The sequence below is a fragment of the Acomys minous genome, assembly GCF_964271855.1.
Source record: "Acomys minous genome assembly, chromosome: 19".
NCBI lineage: Eukaryota > Metazoa > Chordata > Mammalia > Rodentia > Muridae > Acomys > Acomys minous.
Window position 1 is genome coordinate 18,150,096 of NC_140499.1, and position 22,452 is coordinate 18,172,547.

At 42.5% G+C, this 22,452-nt stretch overlaps 1 protein-coding gene across 1 annotated transcript in view; it reads left to right on the forward strand.

Annotated features, from left to right (window-relative positions):
- FAT4 (FAT atypical cadherin 4) overlaps window positions 1-22,452 on the forward strand; it is a 133,062-nt gene that overhangs the window by 70,482 nt on the left and 40,128 nt on the right. Inside the window, exons 5-7 of the mRNA XM_084768703.1 lie at window positions 572-1,494; window positions 2,325-2,499; window positions 19,212-19,392. Of these exons, the coding sequence (XP_084624829.1) occupies window positions 572-1,494; window positions 2,325-2,499; window positions 19,212-19,392 (1,279 nt within the window). The remainder of the gene's footprint in view (window positions 1-571; window positions 1,495-2,324; window positions 2,500-19,211; window positions 19,393-22,452) is intronic.

Here is a 22,452-nt window from a genome sequence, read left to right on the forward strand (position 1 = left end):
AATTAAAAGTATTTTATTAGTTCTGACAAGAAATGTAAAAGGAGACTTTAAGCATCCATGACTAATGTCCTACATCAGAACATTTTATTACCCGTCTCTGAAAACTGGTGTCGGCCCCAATAAATTTCCAAAGTTATAAATGTTTAGCTAATAATATAGCGAGTGGCATTTGTAGTGTTGGCCCCCAGAGAGCAATGTGATAGAAACAAAGAAATGTTTAGAAAGAATATCTGCTTTCTGGAACCTTTCCTCCTCTTCTCTCTGGCAATTTCACATTTCAGCATTGCAGTAAATAACACCCCCTGTATAGATCATTTGTCCACCAGATTGTAACTGCCTTTCATATCAGAAGCTGGAAAGAAAAGAAACACCTGTGCAGTGTTTACCAGAGCATTTAGCTATAGGTAAATCATTCACAATCACTTCGAATGATTCGAGTGGAATCACTCAGAAAAAAATCTTGGTGGATAATGTACCCAAAATGCTCTAAGACTCGGCAGAAGCTTTGTTTCGGCTTAGATCACCACCACCGCCTGATCAATAAGCTTAACATTTTCTCTTTCACTTCTAGGTGTCAACTCTCAGCTGTCGTACAGCATCGCTTCAGGTGACAGCCTCGGGCAGTTCGGAGTGGACAAGCACGGAGTCCTGAAAGTACTAAAAACTTTGGACAGGGAAAGCCAGTCCTTCTACAACCTGGTCATTCAGGTCCATGACTCACCACAGCCTCCTGCTTCCAGGTTCACCAGCACGGCCCAGGTCTCCATCATCTTGTTAGATGTCAATGACAACCCACCCACATTTCTTTCCCCCAAGTTGATGTACATTCCGGAAAACACACCTATTGACACTGTTGTCTTCAAGGCTCAAGCAACGGACCCAGACAGTGGCCCCAACAGCTACATTGAGTATACTCTCCTGAACCCTTTGGGAAACAAGTTCAGCATCGGGACAATTGACGGTGAGGTGCATCTCACTGGAGAGCTGGACAGAGAGGAGGTTTCCAATTATAGCCTGACAGTGGTGGCCACAGACAAAGGGCATCCACCTCTGTCGTCCTCTACTGAGGTGGTGGTTATGGTCCTTGACATCAATGATAACAACCCTGTTTTTGCTCAGGCCATGTACAGAGTGCAGATTAAGGAGAACACTCTCACTGGCACAGATATAATCCAAGTGTCTGCAACAGACAGCGATGAAGGCACCAATGGGCAGGTTCGCTATGGCATCGTGGGCGGAAACACACATCAGGAGTTCAGGATTGACTCAGTGACAGGAGCCATCACCGTGGCTAAGTCTTTGGATAGAGAGACGACCCCTGCTTACACTTTAACCGTTCAGGCCACGGATCGGGGCAGTAGCCCCAGAACGGATTCCTGCACCGTCACCATCACTTTACTTGACATGAATGATTTTGTCCCTGTATTTGAGCTGTCTCCATATTCTGTGAATGTTCCTGAAAATTTAGGGACCCTGCCCAGAACCATTCTTCAGGTCAGTATACTTAAACACAGCAGGATGTGTACAGCTGTGAGATGTCAGACTGGAAGGCTTCCTTCTTGAGCTGTGTTTATGACCTCCATCCTCTGACTGTCAGCGAGGGATAGATGCAGTTACAGAAAACCTTGAACATCAATGCTTATAAGCATCATACCTGAAACTTAGTCATTTCCGTTGTATGCACTCATCTTGCACACGTTTTTTTTTTCATTTGAGTATTTAAAAATTTTTCTCATACTGCAAGAATAATATTCACACATAAGGTGTTGTCAAAATTCGGAAAAGTTCATTTAAAATATTGTTCTGCCTTCCCTCTTTACAAACAAGGGGGAAAAAAACCCCACATGGTGTACATTTTTAGAAAGCCTTCCACAAACCCTATACATTTGTTTATGTGCAGATTTATGCAAATATGTGTGAATGACGCATACTGTTATTTATTACTTTATTTACAACATCCTTAGACTTATTTTTATTTTACATGTATGAATGTTTAGCCCTCATGCTTGTACGTACATGTTGCATGTGTACCACATGTGTGCCTGATGCTCAAGGAGGCCAGAAAAAGGCATCTGATCCCCTAGAGCTAGAGTTACCAATGGTTTTATACCACCATGTAATGCTGGGAACTGAACCGGGGCCCTCTGCAAGAGCAGCCAGTGCTCTTACCCACTGAGCTGTCTCACTAGGCTTCTCTTTTAAAAACTTGAAGCTATACCCTTGCAGCTCTGCCCACAACCCGACCCCCTGTTATCTTGCAGTTGCTTCATGTGTTTCGCATGTTAGGTGACTCGTTGCAGCCATGTAACTGTTCTCCCCCGTAGGTGGTGGCAAGAGATGATGATCAAGGGCCCAATAGCCAGCTCTCCTATGTTCTGCTTGGTGGAAATGAAGACCATGCTTTTGCCCTCACGGACAGTGGAGAGCTTCGAGTGACCCAGAGTCTGGACCGGGAAGCAAGGGATCATTTTGTCCTGGTTGTCACGGCTGCAGATGCAGGTGGGTCCTTACTGCTTTGCTCCGTTGGGAGTCAGATCCTGTGGAGCAAATGAATATGGTTTTATTTGGTACTGAATCACATTTTCATTGAAGTTTACTGATGCTTGGAATAGCCCCTAACATACATTGAGTATAGCTAATGAGATTTCAGTGGTAAATGGCAAGAGATTTGCCACACCACCATTGAGGTGTAGCTCCTGTATGGGGAAAATGTCCTTGTCCTGAAAGCTACCTGAGTACCTATGGGTGTGACCTGCTACTCCTATACACTGATGAAGGAGGCATCTACAATACTTCATCTTTGGAAGCATCTAGATAGTTCTAGAGGATTCTGGAGATGAAAAGGTGCCCAGATTACTAGTTCAATCTTCTTGTGGTTTGTTCAGCATTATCATTATCAGGAATATCTGCTGAGTCTTCTAACATCTGAGAGACTCTGCCTTGATAAACTTCCACGGAAATGAACTTAACAAAACCCAGTAGCCTCTAGCCTTCAGGATTTTGGAGAAGGCAATGACATAAATTGTTTTGTGTATAGCAACAAAACACCTGAGTTTTACATGAGATGTTTCTGCCTACACTGGCTTGTTTTCTTGGTAGACTGTGGTCACACGTTCAGAACACTTTAAATTAAACTCTAAGGTTCTCTAAAGAATCTCTATGCCTTGAGTGGTGGAGTTAGAATTTCTTAAATATTTGTTGAGTTACTAAATTGTTTGTTGACCAAAGGTTTGAGTTTTCTAAAGGTAATTAATTCATTTTGGAATGAGATTTCATTGGCTAGAATTTTTCCTGAGAACGAATGCCATGTATACTGTGATTTAGTTAGGTTGATGCATTTAAGAAAAATACTTGTCAAAATGTTGAAATCAGGTTTGTTGTGACCTCAGATAATTGAAATGATATATGAATATACATACATGTGCATATATTTGAATATGACAATATATATCTATTTTTCATATGATATAGATAAAAGGGTGACGTTATAGAATATTGAAGGATTTGAATGGGCTATTTTTGCTGTGAAAAAAATTTACGTTAATATGGCATACTGGAATTCCTGTTTAATATGATCAGTTTTGTGCAGTTAGTACATTGTTTCAAGGCCCTAAAAAGCAGTGGTGGATTTTAAGATTACAGCTAATGACATATTCCAAGGACGATGCCTCTCATCTTTAATTGAGCACTACATCCCCCCCCCCCCATTTCCTTCCTGTCCTCTCTCCCTCTCCGGACCTCCTCACGGAGAAAAGTAATATCCCTTCTATTTTTAGTGTGTATAAATTATCTTGTTGCATTATTTGCAAGCTTTAAAATCCCATGGAATGGCAAACAGAATGCAGTGTGTCAGCTACGTACACATTAATCCTATTTAATCTGAGATGGGCTTGTCATGTTTCGCATTCCTCACAGCCCTCAGGCTCCGGGTGTATGCATTCTCCTATAAAACCAAAGGAAATTGGCTGCACGTATCAGTCAAGGTGCCTGCACAAGAGAGGTTGGACTCGGTAGAAACTGGTAGGGAGCCGGATTTTAGAGCCAAGGTTTTATTGCTACAATCGTCCAGCCTCAGCTGTCATCACTCATTAGAGCTGGAAGCATGTGGTCAACTCCAGACACTCACAAACAAAAATGCAGTTTGCGGAAGGAAGTGGCAGGAGCAGAAACTGGATGGCGGGCCCTAGCCCCTCAAGGCATCTGTCTCCATACATGTGGCACCAGGAGGGGGTCCCAGTGGTGGTGGGTATTCTGAGATGTGGGAGGGAAGTGGCGTGCAGTGTGGTGTAATCTGTGATGGGCAGGCTGCAGCACACAGAGGTTCCTGGCAGGGGATTCTGACTTTGGAGCATTCCAAATCAAGAGGCATGGCAGAAAAGGCTGAGTTGCCCTTCACTCTAGGCATTCCTAAGGATTAAAGAAATCAGTGGGCTGGGCAGCAAATGCAGTGCTATCGGGTAAATAAAGGGATGCTGTTAGTTTTTATAGCCACCTGTGTCAATCAGTACAAAGTTTTATGGAGGATAGCCTTTTCAGCACAGGGTTTTTGTTACCATCTCTATTATCCACAACCAAGCTGAGAGTGTTTAATAGTTTGCTGAGTGTCACTTAGCCAGTCGATGGCAAAGTCAGAATGAAGCCTGACTTTACTGTTCCAGAAAGGAGGCCTTGGAGAGAAAATTCACTCCCAAGTCATCTGGTAGATAATCGACCAGATCACCCTCAGCACAGGGAAAGGGTGAACTTTGAATTCAAATCACCTATGTTTGAATTCTGGTTTCTCCATCATCTGGGTGGATTGCCTCATCTTTCTCTACCTTAGCACCTTCTGTGAGATGGTGTAGTGATGTCTTAGTTTTGGTTCTGTGGCTGTGCTAAAATACCCTGAAAAAAAAGTCTTAACAGAGAAGGGGTTTGTCCATCTCACAATTGCAGGTGACAACCCCTCATCGTGCAGAGATCAAGACGTCAGGAAGTCTAAGCTGCTGTTGGTTGCACCACATGCACAGTCCAGAGCAGAGGGCAGTGCACAAACGCATGCCTGTGAGAGCTCAGCTTGCTCTCTCTTCTTTTTTCAGTCCAGGGCTGAGCCTACAAAATGGTGTTGCCAACAGTCATTCCAGATAGATCTTTCCATCTTAGGCAACACAATTAGGAAAATATCTTCCGAGCATGCTCTCAAGCCAACATAATCCAGCCAGTTCCTCATTGAGACGCCCTTTTCAGATGATTCTAGATTGTGTCAAGTTAACAAAAACAGACCCTCACAAACAGTAAATATAGTTATTCTCCTGAGGTGTAATCATGTGTTATGTGTTAAGCTGTTCTGTCTTATTCCTACCCTGTAGTACACACAATAATTTAATAATAATTTCCCCTACAGTCATTTGTAGCAAAATCTTCAATGAAGACTCTGAGTGTCACTTGCTCTGTACCCACAGGCAGCAAGCTGACCCTGTGTAGAAACTCTTTGCCTAGCAAGCTCAGTTGTCACCTTGATGTAGATAGCCCAGAGGCATGTGAGGGACTCTCAGCTTCCCTGATCCAATTGGCCTGTGGCCATGTCTATGAGGAACCGCCTCAATTGTTGATTGACATGGGGGAAGGTCCAGCCCACTCTTAGGCACTGCTGTTGTTAGAAAGGACAGGTGGTCCTGGGTGCTCTCAGAAAGCAGAATGAGGAAGCCATAAGGAACAAGCACTATTCTCTGTGGCCTCTGCTTCCATTCCTGTTTCTGTTTTGAGTCCCTGTCTTGACGTCTCTCAGCAATAGACTGTTACCTGAAAGTATAAGCTGAGTCAACCTTGTCCTTCCAAGTTGCTTCTGGCCATGCTGTTTATCTGGGCAACAAAAAGCAAACTGAAAGAGTGCACTACCATATTTTCAAGCCACTGGGACTTAAAGTACACATGCGCTGCCATGATTGATTGTCAGGGCAGTAGGTGACATGAGAAAATGCAGAAAACTAGCAAAGATCTAATATATCAGATGACACATTTTCCAATTCATAATGTCTGAAGATCAGGGGAATGTCAGAGTACTCTTCAAAAATGCTGACAGTTTTATTCCTAATCTTGAATTCACCTTGTTCTGGGATCTTGATGTTCTTACCTGCTGGCAGCCCAGGACTGGGCAGCTGTGACAGTATGTTAGGAATTGATGCCACAGTGTGTTAACCAGGCAGGGCTCTAACCCCTGACTTCTTTCCTAATAAACTCCAAAATTCCAGTTGCATTGTATTTCATTTAGTGTCCATTTGCAAGGCAGTGGCCAGAGAAGATCCCTATCCCATGCTCATGGTAAGTGCTACCCATCCTATCAATCTGGGAGAAAGTGAAAGCAGAACAGGGCATATAAAAATCCAAGCTCAGGTTTCAAATGCCATTAGAATGATGAAATATTGCAGCTTAATTAAATGCGACAGTCTGCTTGTCTTTAGTCAAAGATACGGGCGCTTTGCCGGCTTATCTGTTGATGGTACTTGTGTTATGTAGTGCTTACTTTCGGTTCTTTGTGGGTATGTACTGACGGAGAGTAGTACTGACGGAGAGAGAAGCCAAACCTATGTTGGCTTCCTCATAAAGGAATAAACACATCCTGCTTCTCCTGGTTGAGGAGATCATGTCAACACAGCTAATACCCTTCACATGGTTATATGCCCTGTTTCTAACTAGCCTCCTTTGCAAGGGCTTACCAACCATGTTCTCACAATGTAAAAAGCAAGATGTCTTAGGCAAACAGCATGAACAGAGAAGCCAGCACAGTATACCTAAAAGTTCAGTATGGGATGTTAATTTATAAATGAAAAGTCTATCCTGGAGTTAAGTATATAGGCCTTAGTGTCCAACCTAGAATTAAAGGCTTCTTCCATGTTCCAGCTACAGTGCTTTGGACACATTGCATGTAACGTATTAAGAATATTAATGCTGCTATATAATTGTTATTGTACAAAGTAGATAAGGGTCAAGGTTATTAGCTATTGGTATCAAGCCTCATGTTTGATAGACATGTCTTAAGCTTAGTAGGGCCACAATAAATTGTTGTGACTCTGACCCACCTGTTTACACAGCTGGGGAGGGGGAAACTCTTTCCATTCTGTGTCCAGCTTCCTCTGTAATTTAAGTGTATAACAAGTAAGTGGCCTTGGTTCAACAAGGTCCAGAACTGTTCTGACTGGATCTCATGCTTTCTCCCTCCACTGTCACTGCTCTGCCCATGGGAGGGCAGGGGTAGCAGCCTCCTCCATGCCTGTCTTCTCCCCTGCAAGCCGTGTTATTCAAAAGGCAGCAGATGAGCCTTTAAGACGACAGATTGGATCACTGTACCCTACTGTTGTCTTACAGCTCCCATACAGCTTACAGTTTCCATAATGTCTCCAGCTGTTTTCCGTGATCACATGACAAGATACTTAGCCACTTCCTAGCTGCTTGACCTCCTCAAAGGCTCCCTAGGCCTCTTTTTTTGTTAGCATTATAATTTATTCATATTACATCATGATTATTATCCCCTCACTTGTATTTTCCCGTTCCCACCCTCCCCCCCTCTTCTGCCCTATTCCCCTCCCTTAGACCTCTGACAGAAGGGGACCTCCTCCCCCACCAAATAACCACAGGTCTCTTTTAGATAGCCTGCTTCCCCTTCCTCTGTGTGCATCTGAGTCTCCCCACCAAGGGGAAATGATCAAATTAGGGGGCACCAAAGTTCATGTCAGAGGCAGCCCCGACTCTCCCCACAACCATGGAGAATGAGCTGTCCATTGGCTAGATCTGAATAGGGGGTCTAGGTTTACTGCTTGGTCCTGAGCAATCATGGCACAGGGATACTAGCTTCAACTGTTTCTTTCTGTGTCATCATGTGACTTATTTTGTTTTTTTTTTTTTTTTTTTTTAGATAGTCTCAAGTAGCCTAGAATGGCCTGGAACTTGCCATGTACCCAGCTTTTCAGAGGGCATTTACCTGGCCTAAGCTCATGTTCCTCCTCCCCCTCAGCCAAGGTCTTGCTCTTCCTTTACTTTGCAGTTTCTTCTTAATACTGATTGCTGTCTAAAATCATAGGCTTATATGGCATTTGTTCCTCCATCTCTTCTCCCAAGGGAATGTCAGATTCCCGTGTCTGCTCAGTGGAATCCCCAGAGACAAAATGGGTTCCTAATAATATTTACTGAAGGATTCAGAGGAGTGAAAATGATAATAATTGCTAATCAACTGATCATGAGCATGCTATTTTGAGAGGTCTAGGAGGGGTAAGCAGCTATTGTATACCCTTGACCATAGAAGGGGTCCCCTCTACTGAGGAAGAGCATCCTCATCACCTCAGTGCAAAGCTGCTGGATGAATGTACATGGAGCAGTAGGGGAGAAGGGACAGCGCCGAGTCATCCATCAATGCACTGACAGATGTGGCAACCACACTACTCTCACATCTGCCATCCTCCCTTTTTAGTCTGTGGCTGCCACTCATGGTTATTTATCACTCTTGTATGTGAACTTCCGTTATAGTGCTATTACTAGCATATTTGTGAAAGGCCTCCTGTAAGGAAATGTGCAGCATTTACTAATCCGTGGCTGGGGTTTAAGGGGCTTCTGCTTTATTGATCATGGTTATTAGACTGATCTCTGCCTTGAGACGCAGCAGGAGTGCCTGAGGCTCAGGCTCCCCTGCGTGAGGTGGTGACAGTGTACAGAGTGACCTACAGAGGGGGCAGATGGCTTTTATTCAGTTTTAATTGCTTTAAATATGCCTTGAGCCAAGTTCTGCCTCTAGGGGTTCACAACTTGCTTTCCTTTCTTGACCCATCAGCCCACCAGTTTCTTTATATCAATATATACAGTATGCAGAGATACTGTGCCTTCTAAACCCCATTCAGGCAATAGTTCATGATTTTATCCATTTTGAAGGCCCCCACCCGAGTCCTCTGGATACAAACATGGATGTGAAGGTGATGTTAAGAAGCCAGACAAGGCATGGGCCACACAATGACTATTGGTTTGAGCAAACATTACATGTGAAGAGTAAAGATCAGAGGGCAGATGATGCTCTTAGTTGCCCTCCAGACTTGCAAGTAAGATTCTATTGTTGAAGAATCACATACTTGGGCCATAAAACATGGGGCAATGAAGCTGGTATTGTTCTAGAAGCTTCAACCCTATTGGCTAGCTTCACTTCAAAGTGCTGGAAGGTGTTCTGAATACTAAGGAGGAGGAAAGTAATCACCAATATCGCCCAGCTATGAACCCTGTGGATGTACAGTAATGACAGGATAGACAAGATATGCCGCCCAGGGCAATAGTGACACCAATGTTATGGGAGTTGCCAACCATTTCAGCCTGGACGTAAGGCCTGTTCTGTGTGATAGGATTCGTACCTGGCAATTTTGGGGGGGCAGAGGTAAGAATTCGTGGTTAGACAAGCCATACGCTATAGAGGAGAATCCACCACTGTCATTCTGCTGAACAGAAAGACTGTCAAGATGACTACTATGAACTTCACACTGCAACCACAGATCAGTGTATTGCTCAACCCTAGTCAGAGAAGTTTCTTCTTAGCAGAAAATATAGATAACCTTAACTGCGCAGAGAATGAGAGACTATAGAGTGCTCATCCATAAACGAGGTATCCGTATCACATCCCTCCTCCCTAGGAGGGATTTTCACAGCAGAGGCCAGAATAGAAGTGTCAGAGATGGTGGGGGATTTCAAGGAAGCAGTGATTTCTGGATATAACAAGGCAGTTGTGCACATAAACCCACAAAATTTGTGACAGTGTGCACAAGATCTACACAAGCTCAATCCAGACAAACTTCCAGCATACAACTGGGGTCTGGGCATGAAAGGCACTCACTCCTAGCCTAGAAGCTGTTGATAGTTGATGGCTGTTGCCAGTTTTCTTTGGTGTGTGGTAGGTTGTCACACACATGGCAGGCCTCACACTTGAGGGTAGTTGGGCAACACAGATTGGACTCTATGGATAAAACAAACAAACAAACAAAAAACAAACAAACACACAAAATGAAACTCAAAGTTGGCTGGGAACAGAGGTGAGGGTGAATCTGGGAGGAGCTTGGTGAGGAGAGTAAATATGATCAAAACATATTCTATTAAATTCTCAAATATTTAGTAAAATATTATTTCTAAAAATGTACAAAACAAAAACTTAAGGGCAGACTATGCAGAGTTATTTTAGATGTGTTTTATTTGAGTTATAATGAGAAATCCAGCTAGATAAGCCAAGAAGATACAGATATAAATGTTTATTTCTCAGAGAAGACATTCAAGTACGCACAGTACTCAGGGAGTGAAGACACTTGGTAGGTACTAACTCTGCGCACCCTTGGGTGCATCTGAGAATTCATAGCACATCAACCGATGCTCTCACTATAGCTAGTCAGTTACACAATACCTTTCAAAGTTCATGACTTAGAAATGAAAGTCCAACCCCCAGCCTGATTGTTAAGAGTCCAGCCCACCAAATTCCTGCTCTACAGAGTATTTGTGGGTTTCTTCTTTGGGGATTGACATTTTAATTAAAAAATACTGATTTAAGAATTAAGAAAAATATCAATGATTGTAAGTCATTAAAATAGCACACACAGGAGGCTATTTGTAAATTATGTGATTGCATTTACCATCCTGATCATATCAGGAAATGGATGTGTTTATATTATACTGTTTATATGTTTATATTATATGTTTATATTATACTGACATGACATGCATGATATACTTTACATACACGCATAGACAAGTTATTTATTTGTATTTCATTAGAGGGGATAAAGGTTAATCTTAGCATAAATAAAAAACTTATCTGTTTGTTCACGGTTTGGGAGACTAAGAGATAGTAGGATAGTTCAAATGCAGACTTACCCAGAGAGCTCCACTTTAGAGTGCCTGTGAGTCGAGATAACTAATAAGTCTGTGGGGACAGGTCCAGTTATCAGCTTTTCTAATTAAGGGCATTCATCATCTACTGAAAGATGGAGTGGGCTGCATTCTGTGGTGGGGTGGGAGCTGTGTTTATAATGGAGGAAAACATGATGTGTTTGCAAAACTTAGCCTAAAAAACACTAAAAGAACCAAACACCACCCACCATCTTCCTGGTGAGGAATTAAGACTGTCCACCACATTGCATAGTCTGAGGGGGATCATTGGCTCACAAACAGATCTGTGATTGAAAAAAAAAAAAAAAAGAGCCCAGGGTGGTACATATGACCTCACACATCTGAAGAGACTTCTATTGACTGTTTCAGAAAGGTTGTATTTTGTTGACACAATTATGCCTATGCTGGAGAAAAGATGGCCTTGTGTGCTATGGCAAAGATTTTTAATAATGAAAACTGCACCCATGAGCCTATGAGGGATACTGTGGTGGGGTTTCTTTTTGTTATCAGAGATTAATTTCATGGAGCTTCCTTGTACATTTGAGTCTAAAGCGACTTTGCTTATGTCCAAATAATGCTTTTTATCTTAATTCTAAAAACAAGTTTTTAAAAATTAATTTCCTTTTTATTTATACAATATTCAACCTGCCTGTGAGCCAGCAGGCCAGAAGAGGGCAACATATCACATTATAGATGGTTATGAGCCATCATGTGGTTGCTGGAAATTGAACTCAGGAAAAGCAATTAGTGCTCTTAACCCCTGAGCCGTCTCTCCAGCCCCCTAAAAACAAGTTTTTAGGTTAGCCAGCAATTTAGTAACTAACACCTGACAGACTTTAACTAACAAGTTAAAATGTTCACTTTAAAATTATTATTTCATTTCCTCTCCTCTCTAATGAGGCATCACATCTCTTTATGCCATAAATATGAAAATTGACATATTTAATTCTTTTTTTTGTATCATCTAGATTTTCATATCAAAAAAATCTTACCAGAGAGAATTTTATTTTCTTGACATTAAAAGCAGACAAAAAATTCAACTTCAAGCACTATGGAGTCAGACCTAGGATTTCCATTACATTCCATAAGATTAAACCTTAATAAAACAACCTGCTCTGCTGCTCTCCCATGAGCTTTGAAGCTAAGGACAGAGAACTCCAACTCCGCAGTAGGGAGAGGCCATTGCCAGTGTCAGGAAAACCCCTGTGGCCCCACAGGCAAACTGCGCACAGCAGATTGCCTCTTGATTCTCCACTCTGTGAATCTGAACTCTGAGTTTCCTCTGAGTGGCACAGCAGGTGAAGTTCAGGATTTGCACTTCGCTTTGGTGTTTCAAGGTTTCAGTGTCTGGGCTTCTGTTTTCATCTCTAAACAGCAGTTCCTCACAATGTGCTTTTTTTTTTGGTGCAAACAAAAATTTTAGCTGACCTTGTTTAATTTAAAAAAAATTTTAAACGTTCCTGTAAAATGCACTCCCAGAGAGACTTTAGCCACTTGGGCTGCGCAGGCTACTGAGGCAGAGGGCCACGAGAAGCTATTTGCAGATCACCACTAAAGCTGTTTCTCTCTGGTCCCTTTGTCTCCAAAGAGCACAGCTATACCAACAATTTTGAAACACGGGCACACGTCAAATGATACCAATCTGCGCATATTCAGTTTATTAACGCAAGCTCACAGAGTGAGCGACTGTTCATAGCACAGCATTGTATATGTAAATAATTAGCTACAAAGCTGCCAGTCACATCTACAATGGCCTATGCATTTGTTTGCTGCACTTTCGGAATTGAAGTGTAAATACAGCCTGTGAACCTTTGATGTCAACATGGAGTGGCTAAACTTCAGGGCATTTTTTCAGGGGTGATTTGATAACTGTGAGCAAAATAGCCCAGGCTCACAGGGACAGATACAACACATAGACTTTATTGCATCCAATACATGTGCGATCACAGGGCTCAGTCCACAGGGCCTGCACATAGCATGATGGGTGTGAGGAACAAGAAGCAACAGGACAGAGTGAAAGTTCTGTATCTTCTGCTCTGACCTTTAGTGCTGGGGGAAATGTGTGGAATGAGCAGGGGCTGACATAAAAACTCAGTTTGCGCGGGACCCCTGGGCCCAAATCTGCCTATCATAATTTTCTTCAGGGGTCCCGCTCAAACTATGGCACCAGCCAAGGACAATACAGGCCGTAAACTTCAAACCCCTACCCAGATCTAGCCAATGGACAGGACATTCTCCACAGTAGAGTGGAGAGTGGGATATGACTTTCTCACATACTCTGGTGCCTTATATTTGACCATGTCCCCTGGATGGGGACGCCTGGTGGCACTCAGAGAAAGGATAGAAGGCTACCAAGAAGAGACTTGATACCCTATGAGCATATACAGGGGGAGGTGGTCCCCCTCAGTCACAGTCATAGGGGAGGGGAGTAAGGGGAAAATGGGAGGGAGGGAGGATACAAGGGAGGGATAACCATTGAGATGTAGTATGAATAAATTAATAAAATAAAATTAAAAAGCTCAGTTTGCCTGAAAAGTGCGGACTCTAGTGATGTACTCTCATTTATTATAGTTAGCTATGTTTCTTGTCTGAATCATTTTCTTTTAAAAATAGTTTTAAAAACTTGCTTACACTTCATTGTGATATATTTGAGCCTACAACGCTGCCAGTCATAAAGGTGGCACAAATTTAATTGGTCCCTGATTCAAGAGCAGAAAAATGTGATGCCGAGGCCAGGTGTGGTGAGCTTTTGCTACATACTGTAAATATAAAAATCCTTGTGTATGTTTACTCATGTTTATATATTTATGTGCATATATAGATAAACACATTTGCACACTTTTATATACCATATATTATTTTACAAATTGAAATCTGAAATCTCTTTATTTTCTGATTACTAATTACATTTAGACTTTTGAATTGTAATTGCGGTTTTGACTCCCAATTCAAGGATCCTTCTAGCTCCAGTAATTACGGGTTCCTGAGACTATGCCCTTTGTTTGGTTTGTGTACTTGGTCTCTTTCATTAGGTGACATTCCGCTGGGTGCGTGTCTCTCTAGTCTATGTCTTTCCCGATTGTGTCTGGTCTGATAAATGAGTCCAGATGAGACGGACCATCTGGCTTTACTACAGCACTGTTATCATATCTGCCTTCTGTGTGTATGCAGTTAGAAATCTCTCAGCCTTTGACCTTTGTCCTCAGTCTTGCTCTCTGACCCCTGCTTTAGGCAGAAGTTGGCCTTACAAAATGGTCCTGCTAAGGTTTTTAGCTCATTGAGTCTTCAACCACAGAGTCATGTGAAAGAAAGGAAGTTAAACAGACTACACATGTACCCTCATTGCTTCATTGTAGATGTTTACAAACACGAGTAAGGGTTTCTTCTGCCCCTACCCCCACCTTCTGAGTTAGAGAAGAGCTGACTCGAGAATGGAGAGAAAATGTGGGCAATAGGGATGCCCAATTTGACCTCTGATTAATGAATGGAGGAAAGGCTGTTGAAAGAATTGATAACTCCCTTTGCTTGTCCATAGTCTGAATTAAAAAAAAAAAAGACCCAATTCTTTCAATAATCAGAGTACCAGTAAAACTGAAAACAGCATCTGCTGCATGTAATAGGTATTTAAATGAGAATTACCCACACTAAATACTTAATCATAAATCTGCTATTAAGAGTTCAATAACAATATGGGACCAGAGAGCTGGGTCAGTGGATAAAAGTTTGGAACAGTAATATTGGGCTGGAGGAGGCTCCGTGGTGTGTGACTCTCCCAATGAGCCTCACCTGCATTCCCGGCTCCTGTGTCAGGATGCCCACAGCCACCTGTCTCTCCAGCTCAAGGTACCTCAGTCCTCTGCAGTCAGCTACACATACTATCCACAAACCCCCAACACATAATTAAACATAAATCTTAAAAAAGAAGTCAGTTATGTATGTGATTATATATAAGCAACTGTCTATATTTATATTATATAAAAATTTGTATATTTTATAATGTAATTTACATTATAATTTATATCTATATATTATAATAATATAACGCATATCCTATATAAGTATATATGTTTAAGGGTCAAGTTTAATTATGGTTTCAGGTGGCTTCCTCATGTTGAGAACCACTTCTAAGATGAAAGGCGTGAGATTACCTGGTGACTAAGGACTGTACCCTATCTGTCAAGAATCCTGTAGAAATGGGACTTGTTGGACATCAGGAGACTTTCTCACAGATTTCCTTTCTTTTTCCTGTCTGAACTGAGAAGCATTGACTGCTGGGATGGATGCTATATGTGGACTACGCTGAGTCTGGAGTTGATGGCAGTGGCGGTGGTGGTGGGACCTCTTTCCCTAGATCGAAAGTAAAGAAGAATGGAGACAGATTTCTTTTTTTAAATTTTATTTTATTAATTAATTCAGATTACAACTCAATTGTTATCCCATCACTTGTATCCTCCCATTCCTCCCTCTCTCCCACTTTCACCCTATTCCTCTCCCCTAGGTCTATGACTAAGGGGGACCTCCTCACCCATTATATGGTCATAGGCTACCAAGTCTCATCTTGGTAGCCTGCTTATTCTTTCTCTGAGTGCTACCAGGTCTCTCCACCAAGCGGAAGTGGTGAAATATGGGACATCAGAGTTCATATCAGAGTCAGTTCCTGCTCTCCACATAACTGTGGAGAATGTCCTATCCATTAGCGAGATCAGAGTAGGGGTTCGATGTTTACTGCATGTATTGTCCTTGGTTGGTGCAGTAGTTTGAGCAGAGGCCCCTGTGCCCAGATCCACCCATCATGATGTTCTTCTTGTAGGTTTCTAGGACCCTCTGGATCCTTCTATTTCCCCATTCTCCTATATTTCTGTTATCTAGGAGACAGATTTCAACATCTAGAATGTCATATCACATTCACAGACATACATTTAGATAAAAGTTTTGTAAGTATTTTCCCTGCAAACTTAAAACTAAAAATCCAACAAATTATTTGCACATTTTTCTGGAGGAACATGCAGGTCAGACAGTTTTACAAATTCTGCTTCCTGAGGTTGACCAGATGGCTCTTCAGGTGAAGCTGAAGTGTTCAAGTGTCTGGACCTAGATTCTATCCCAGTGGCCCGCATAAAGGTAGAAGGAAAGAACTGTTTTATGAAATTGTCATCTAACCTCCACACTGGCAGCATAGCTAGCTTGTGTACCTGTACACCCCCCACCACACACACACACCCACACACACACACACACACACACACACACACACAGAGAGAGAGAGAGAGAGAGAGAGAGAGAGAGAGAGAGAGAGAGAGAGAGAAAGATCCAATAGGCACCACACACACACACACACACACACACACACACACACCACATAGACACATACACCACATAGACACACATCACATGGACACACACACTGAGGCACATGATACACACATAACCCAGACATCCCCCACAGGCAACACACACACACACACACACACACACACACACACACACACACACACACGTGTACCAGCACATAGACACACATATCATACACATGAAGGCACATAGTTATACACGTCACACATATACAGCCACTGTACAAGGCAGTCACTACACACACACACACACACACACACACACACACACACACACACAGGTCTTAAAAAGACCTCTACTTGTCTCCGCACTGGGAGGATGGAATGCACACGGTTGTACAGCAGGCTGAGAAGTGTTCTTGGCATTGTGACCTCACCTGGCTTTGGAATCACCTGTGGGCCCATTTCTCAGCCTCTGATCATTGTTGACTTCCCTTGATGTTTCTCTGAAAACTGGTAAATGAACAGTAGTTTGGCTTGTGAGGACAGTGACATTGAATGTCTGGAGTTTTCGTTCTTACTGTTTGCCACTAACTGGAGAACATCCACAGCAGCTGCAGACAAAAGAAGACCCCGCAAAGTGTTCTCGGTGGTGACTGTGAGCCATCCCTGCAGTAGGGTCCCATGCTGTGAATCATCAGAATATTTATAGTCTTAACGATGTCACCTCGCTAGTGGATTCCCCGAGTCATTTCTCAGTTACGACAGTTCATGCCCTTCTGTAGCTCCAGTTCCAGGAGACAGAGTGCCCTTTTCTGGCTTCCACAGGTTCTGCACATGCACAGTGCACATGCATACATGTGGGAAAACACTCATACATGTAAAATAAAAATAGATCTAAAGGATAAGAATAATAACGATTAACAAGGAATATGTTTAATGCACAGTATTCTGCGAGTCAATATGCCTCATTGGCTGAAGCTCTAATTATCAATGGTTCTTCTCAGTAGGGTCTTGTCACCTCCTGTTTTGTTCCCAGAGCTTGGGGACAGCACTCACTATTTTCACAGATCATTAAGGCACGAGGCACTTCCCGATGCTGCCTCCACCTTTGCTATCTTCACAGTCAGTCCAGACCAGGACCCATGTTTTCCACCTTGGCTCTGCTCCTGTCTAGGACTTTGATAGGACTTTAGTTTTGCAGAAGTCTGTTGAGCATTTCAACTCCTGTTTTACCCCCATGTAAAAGGGAGCAGACAGTAGTGTTTTTTCATAGGATCCAGGATGATCAGTATGTCAGCTTTGTAAACGCATGCATGGATGCTGAAGGAACCAATAGGAATTCTCTGTTTCTGCTATCAATGTGTTCATGAGAAGTAAATTCAGTGCATAGGAATGCTTCTTGGGTGCCCGAAAGACTATTTTTGTGTGTGGAACACTCATAACATAATCTTGCTTCTCTCATTCATACTAAGGAACTATTCAAAGCACAGCACATATTTTTAAAGACTGCAGTGGACTATAGGTAGAATATATTGGGAGCTACTTTTCTGCCCCCAATGTAAACCTGGACCATGATGGATAGTATTTCTACTGTCTTGAATTTTTATCACATCTTAATATAAATACTTAATGTAGTATAAAATATCTTATTTAGAAAGGCATAGGCACATATACAGTTTATGACATCAGTTCTCAACATGCAGCCCAAATTCAGCGGGTACCTTTCTGGGAGGGGCTGTGCTTCTCCCCACCAGCCACCTCTTCTGCTTGTGGAGGTTCTTATATCTGACACATAGTTAGCTTCTTATACAGGACCCACGAAACAGATCTGCGGTCTGCCGAATGTGGCACCTGCACATCTGACCTTTCAGGTTGTTTGGTACTATGTCTTGAGCAGCCACAAACTTCCATCTGAAACATGTAATTTGTGGCAAAATAAATATCAGCAAATCATAAGATTACTAAAAAACAAAAAAACAAACAAACAAACAAAAACCTAAGAAGGCAGTGAACCTCAGCTTCTCTCTGCGGTGATGACGTTACTCCATGAGGTTTAGGCCGGCAACCAGAGATGTGGCTTTCATCTCAGAGCATGCGGGGTAAAGACAAGGGCTGTGTACGTTACCTATGAACTAAGAAGCTTTGAGGGAGAGAGAAGTAGCCCTGCAATGAGAAAAGGAGAGTGTCTAGGCTTCATCTTGTTTTAATTAAAGGCTGTGAATTGCATCCCCTTTGCTTTTATTTGGAAAAAATAACATTCGAAAATGGTTTTGAAAACCCGACCAAAGGAGATGATTTTTCCCTTCAGCTATGAGGGCAACCCACAGAATTCTAACCATTCACAGTACGGTGAGTCTGGCGTTCAGCATACATTCGGCACGTGGATCTTGGTTAAGGGTTCGATTTGACTCACTGATGACAACAGCGGAAACAAAATTAGGATGACTTATTTAAAGTTTATATTAAATAGTTAGTGCATGCAAAATGACTTGTCATCCCATCAATGTGTATATTTTGTTGCAATGTAATCTGAAGATTTTCCTCCTCACTATAGACAAATATTGATTATGCAGAAAAGTGGCTTAAATACTAGAGGAGTTCTTATGGGAGGCTCAGGTTGTAGTGGTGATGGTCTCAGCCATCATGTAGTTTGTAGACATGCAGAGTCAATGGGCAGATCTTCCATTCCCGTGGGCTGTTCCAAATCGGGTTTGTACTTTTTTAACGTAATTTCAGCTACATTATGGGTAGTCTGTCTTCTGGGGTGTTGTTTCCTGTATTGATGAGTCTGTACTTTTGAATTGGAACATACCAGGGTGTTTTTGTGGAAAATCAGGAGCAGACAGTTCAGACCTTAGGTCACCAATGGAGGGAAAAATGAAAATTCTGTTGCACTTTTCTTACAACAGAGTAAAAACAATCACATGCCATATGTGATTAGAAATTATCCCACAATTCTGTCTATATCTGAGAATTGTTAAAGGTATGGTTTTGGCTATCTAAACACATTAAAATTCTATTTTCTTTTCTTCCCAGGATCCCCAGCCTTGACAGGAACAGGGACAATTAACATCATTGTAGATGATATCAACGACAACATTCCCACTTTTGCCAGTAAAATGTACTTTACTGCAATTCCTGAGGACGCCCCGACGGGGACTGATGTCCTGCTGGTGAATGCCTCGGATGCAGACGCTGCATCAAACGCTGTCATCAGGTCTGCACACTGAACCACATAAGATATTTCTCACAGAACATGCCATCTAACTCCACTGGGAATTCCACATTAATACCCCAGACCCCTCCTGTGACCTACTGCCAAGCAACTATGCTGGAATTGAGACTAGGACAGCAGCATGCTTGCTTTTTCTAAACCTGTGTATACTGACCTCTGTTTCATCACTTGCAGTGCTCAGTGAAGATGCAGTGGTCATATTTCTTGTTGTCCATTGCTGACTCCCTATCTCAGGTTTTGTGTTTAGCTTGGCAGTTGGAGCTTCCACACTATGCAGCAATTACCAGTGATATCTGGGATGAGGGTGGTCAGCAACATGGCATCACATGCAGCAGCTTGTCCAGGGTGGAGATTAGGCTCAGTTCCACGCTCTCTCTCCTCACAGACCCATGCCTTGTCACTAGGCTCCTTAACAGACTGACTTTTGATATGACAACTCTGAGTTTTGGAGCTTTAGATGAGAGTTGCTAGTTGTAGTCAAGGTCAGGTCTTAGAAGTGTCACAGAGCACTTCCAGAATGTTCTGTAGTCAAAGCAACTTAACTAGGAGGATAAATACACCCCAGGCCTGAAAGGAGAAGCCTCAAAGACTTTATAACCTACCAGTAGCCCCAACATGGACGTTCATGTTTTGTTCATCTAAATGTTTCTTTACATAAATTCTGGTAACATAGACACCAGCTGTGTAGATACTTGTTCAAAGAGCCAGGGAGTTGCTAATTTGTAATGTTTCACTAATATAGCCCCATTTTCTTATTCCCAGCTCATTTCTAAAGGGATAAGAACAAATTTCCTTATTTCCTTATTTTTTAAAGCTAATCCTTTTAAAAATATATATGTATTTATTAATTTATTCATATTACATCTCAATTGTTATCCCATCCCTTGTATTCTCCCATTTTCCCCTTACTTCCCTCCCCTATGACTATGACTTAGGGGGACCTCCTCTCCCTCTATATGCTAAAGCTAATCCTTAAAGATACATTTTTGCAATTCCGTGTGGGCTTCCTAAGTTAGGTAGGTAGGAACACAGTGGTCCAGAAGACAGAATCTGAAGTGGTCTGAGCAGTTGTCATGAAAGGATAACCAATCATATGGTGATTGGAACATATGTATTGATAGGGTGATTGCTTCATTAATGATTTATTTTTGTCATTTGTTATTTATTTCTCATGAACAAAGGCCTCTTGGGAGGTCTCTACCAGCTGGCAGGGATAAGGGCCTATGAGGGCCCAGAGTCAAGTCCCATTTAATAAACACTGAGTTACTGATCAGAGCACGTGTCAGATAAGACACACAGTCTGCTTCCATTGACCTCTCACTTTTGTCAGGCAGTTAGTGAGATGCAATGAAATAAGATTGCCTCACACGTGGATGTCATCTTGAGTACAAAAGAGAATGGCCTCATTAGTGGTGTATGGATGGTAGTGTTGGCCTTGTTAATCCTTATTTTTACTGTGACAAATACCTGCTAGAAAATGTTGAAAAGAAGGAAAGGTTGGTTCTGGCTACAGTTGCAGAGGCTTTAGGCTGGGACCTGTGACTCTGGGCCTGAGATGAAGGAGATCAGCACGGCTGTGTGAACAGGTAGTAAAGAGTGCTGCTCGCTTCATGGTAGCCAGGAAGCAGGAAGGAGTCACATGAAGGACCAAGGCAAGGAATGAAGGAAGGCATGCCAGGAAAAGACTGGGCTAAGTACCAGGTCTGTGGGCTTGGAGAACACTGGGCACCAGGGGATGGAAGATTAGGCTGTGTGTGAGTGAGTGGACTTTACAAAAAGATTAAACTTTTCTTCCTGCTTCTAGTGAAAAAAATGTGAGAAGTTTTAGAGCCACAACACTCTTCACTGACACTTTGGGACAATTCCACTCTGTACTGGATAAAATAATCCCAAGAAGGCAGACCTTTGTCAGTGATGGAATGGGCTGTGGCCAGAAACAAAACTTGGGCATCTTCTGCCTCAGCCTTTCTCAACAGTATCTCAACTTCCTACTTGCTATTGTCTATTGCCTAGTATCCAGGTTCTAAGCACCCAGTAAATGAACTCAACAACTTCCCAGGCTTACTGTGCCGACCCCTAAACGCAAAGCCAAACTTTAGGCCTCATTGGATCATTTCCTGGCCCAAAGAAAGAAGCAGGACTTAAGCAAGCCATAGAGCCATGCTCACATCCCACAGTGGTCTACACCGAAGCTGAGCACACTGACACCCAAAGTTCAATTCTGCCTCACTGATGCTTTGGCAGCCTGACCTCTGAACCCAGCCACGCCCATCTGGAAGCACCATCTCTATTGAAACACAAGTTTCCATAAACATCTTGTAGTCACTATCAGAACCTTTATTAAAAAGGTGACTTGGGACTCTCCTTTTCTGTCTTTGACAATATTCTATTATCAGCTACATAAAAACTTAGTTTAGCTATTTTCTTTCTTTCTCTCTTTCCTTTCTCCCTTCCTTCCTTCTGTCCTTCCTTCCTGCCCTTCTGCCTTCTTTCTTTCTCTCTTTCTGACATGTTCACACTAGGTAACTTGCAAACTTGGAACTTGCTATGCACTCTAGGCTGGCCTCAAACTCACAGATATCTCCCTGCCTCTGCCTCCAAGTATTGGGCTCAACGCACGCACCCCCATGCCTTGCCTCAGGTATGGCATTTCTCGTCTTCACTCTAACTTCACTAGAGTTTTCCCATCTTAATATCATAATATAATTGGCAAAGAACATATTGAAGCTCCCCTCTAGATAGGCCATTTGCAGCTCGTGAGCTTCCTTGTACACAGATTGTCCCATAGATCCAGATGCTTCATCTATTAAAAAGTCTAAGGGTAAAACTAAATGGTTAGGATTGTTTCGAGTTTCAGGGAAAGAATATAGAAATTACCTAGAGTGTAGCACAGTAAGATGTTGATCGAATGTTGGAAATGCTTGAAGAGCAGCATAGACATTCAACAATGAAAAGGAAGCCTCTACATGGTTCAATGACGTTGTGGCTGAGCAACAATCCCCGAGGACCCCAGAAGCCCAAGATTCTCCACAGTGATGAGAA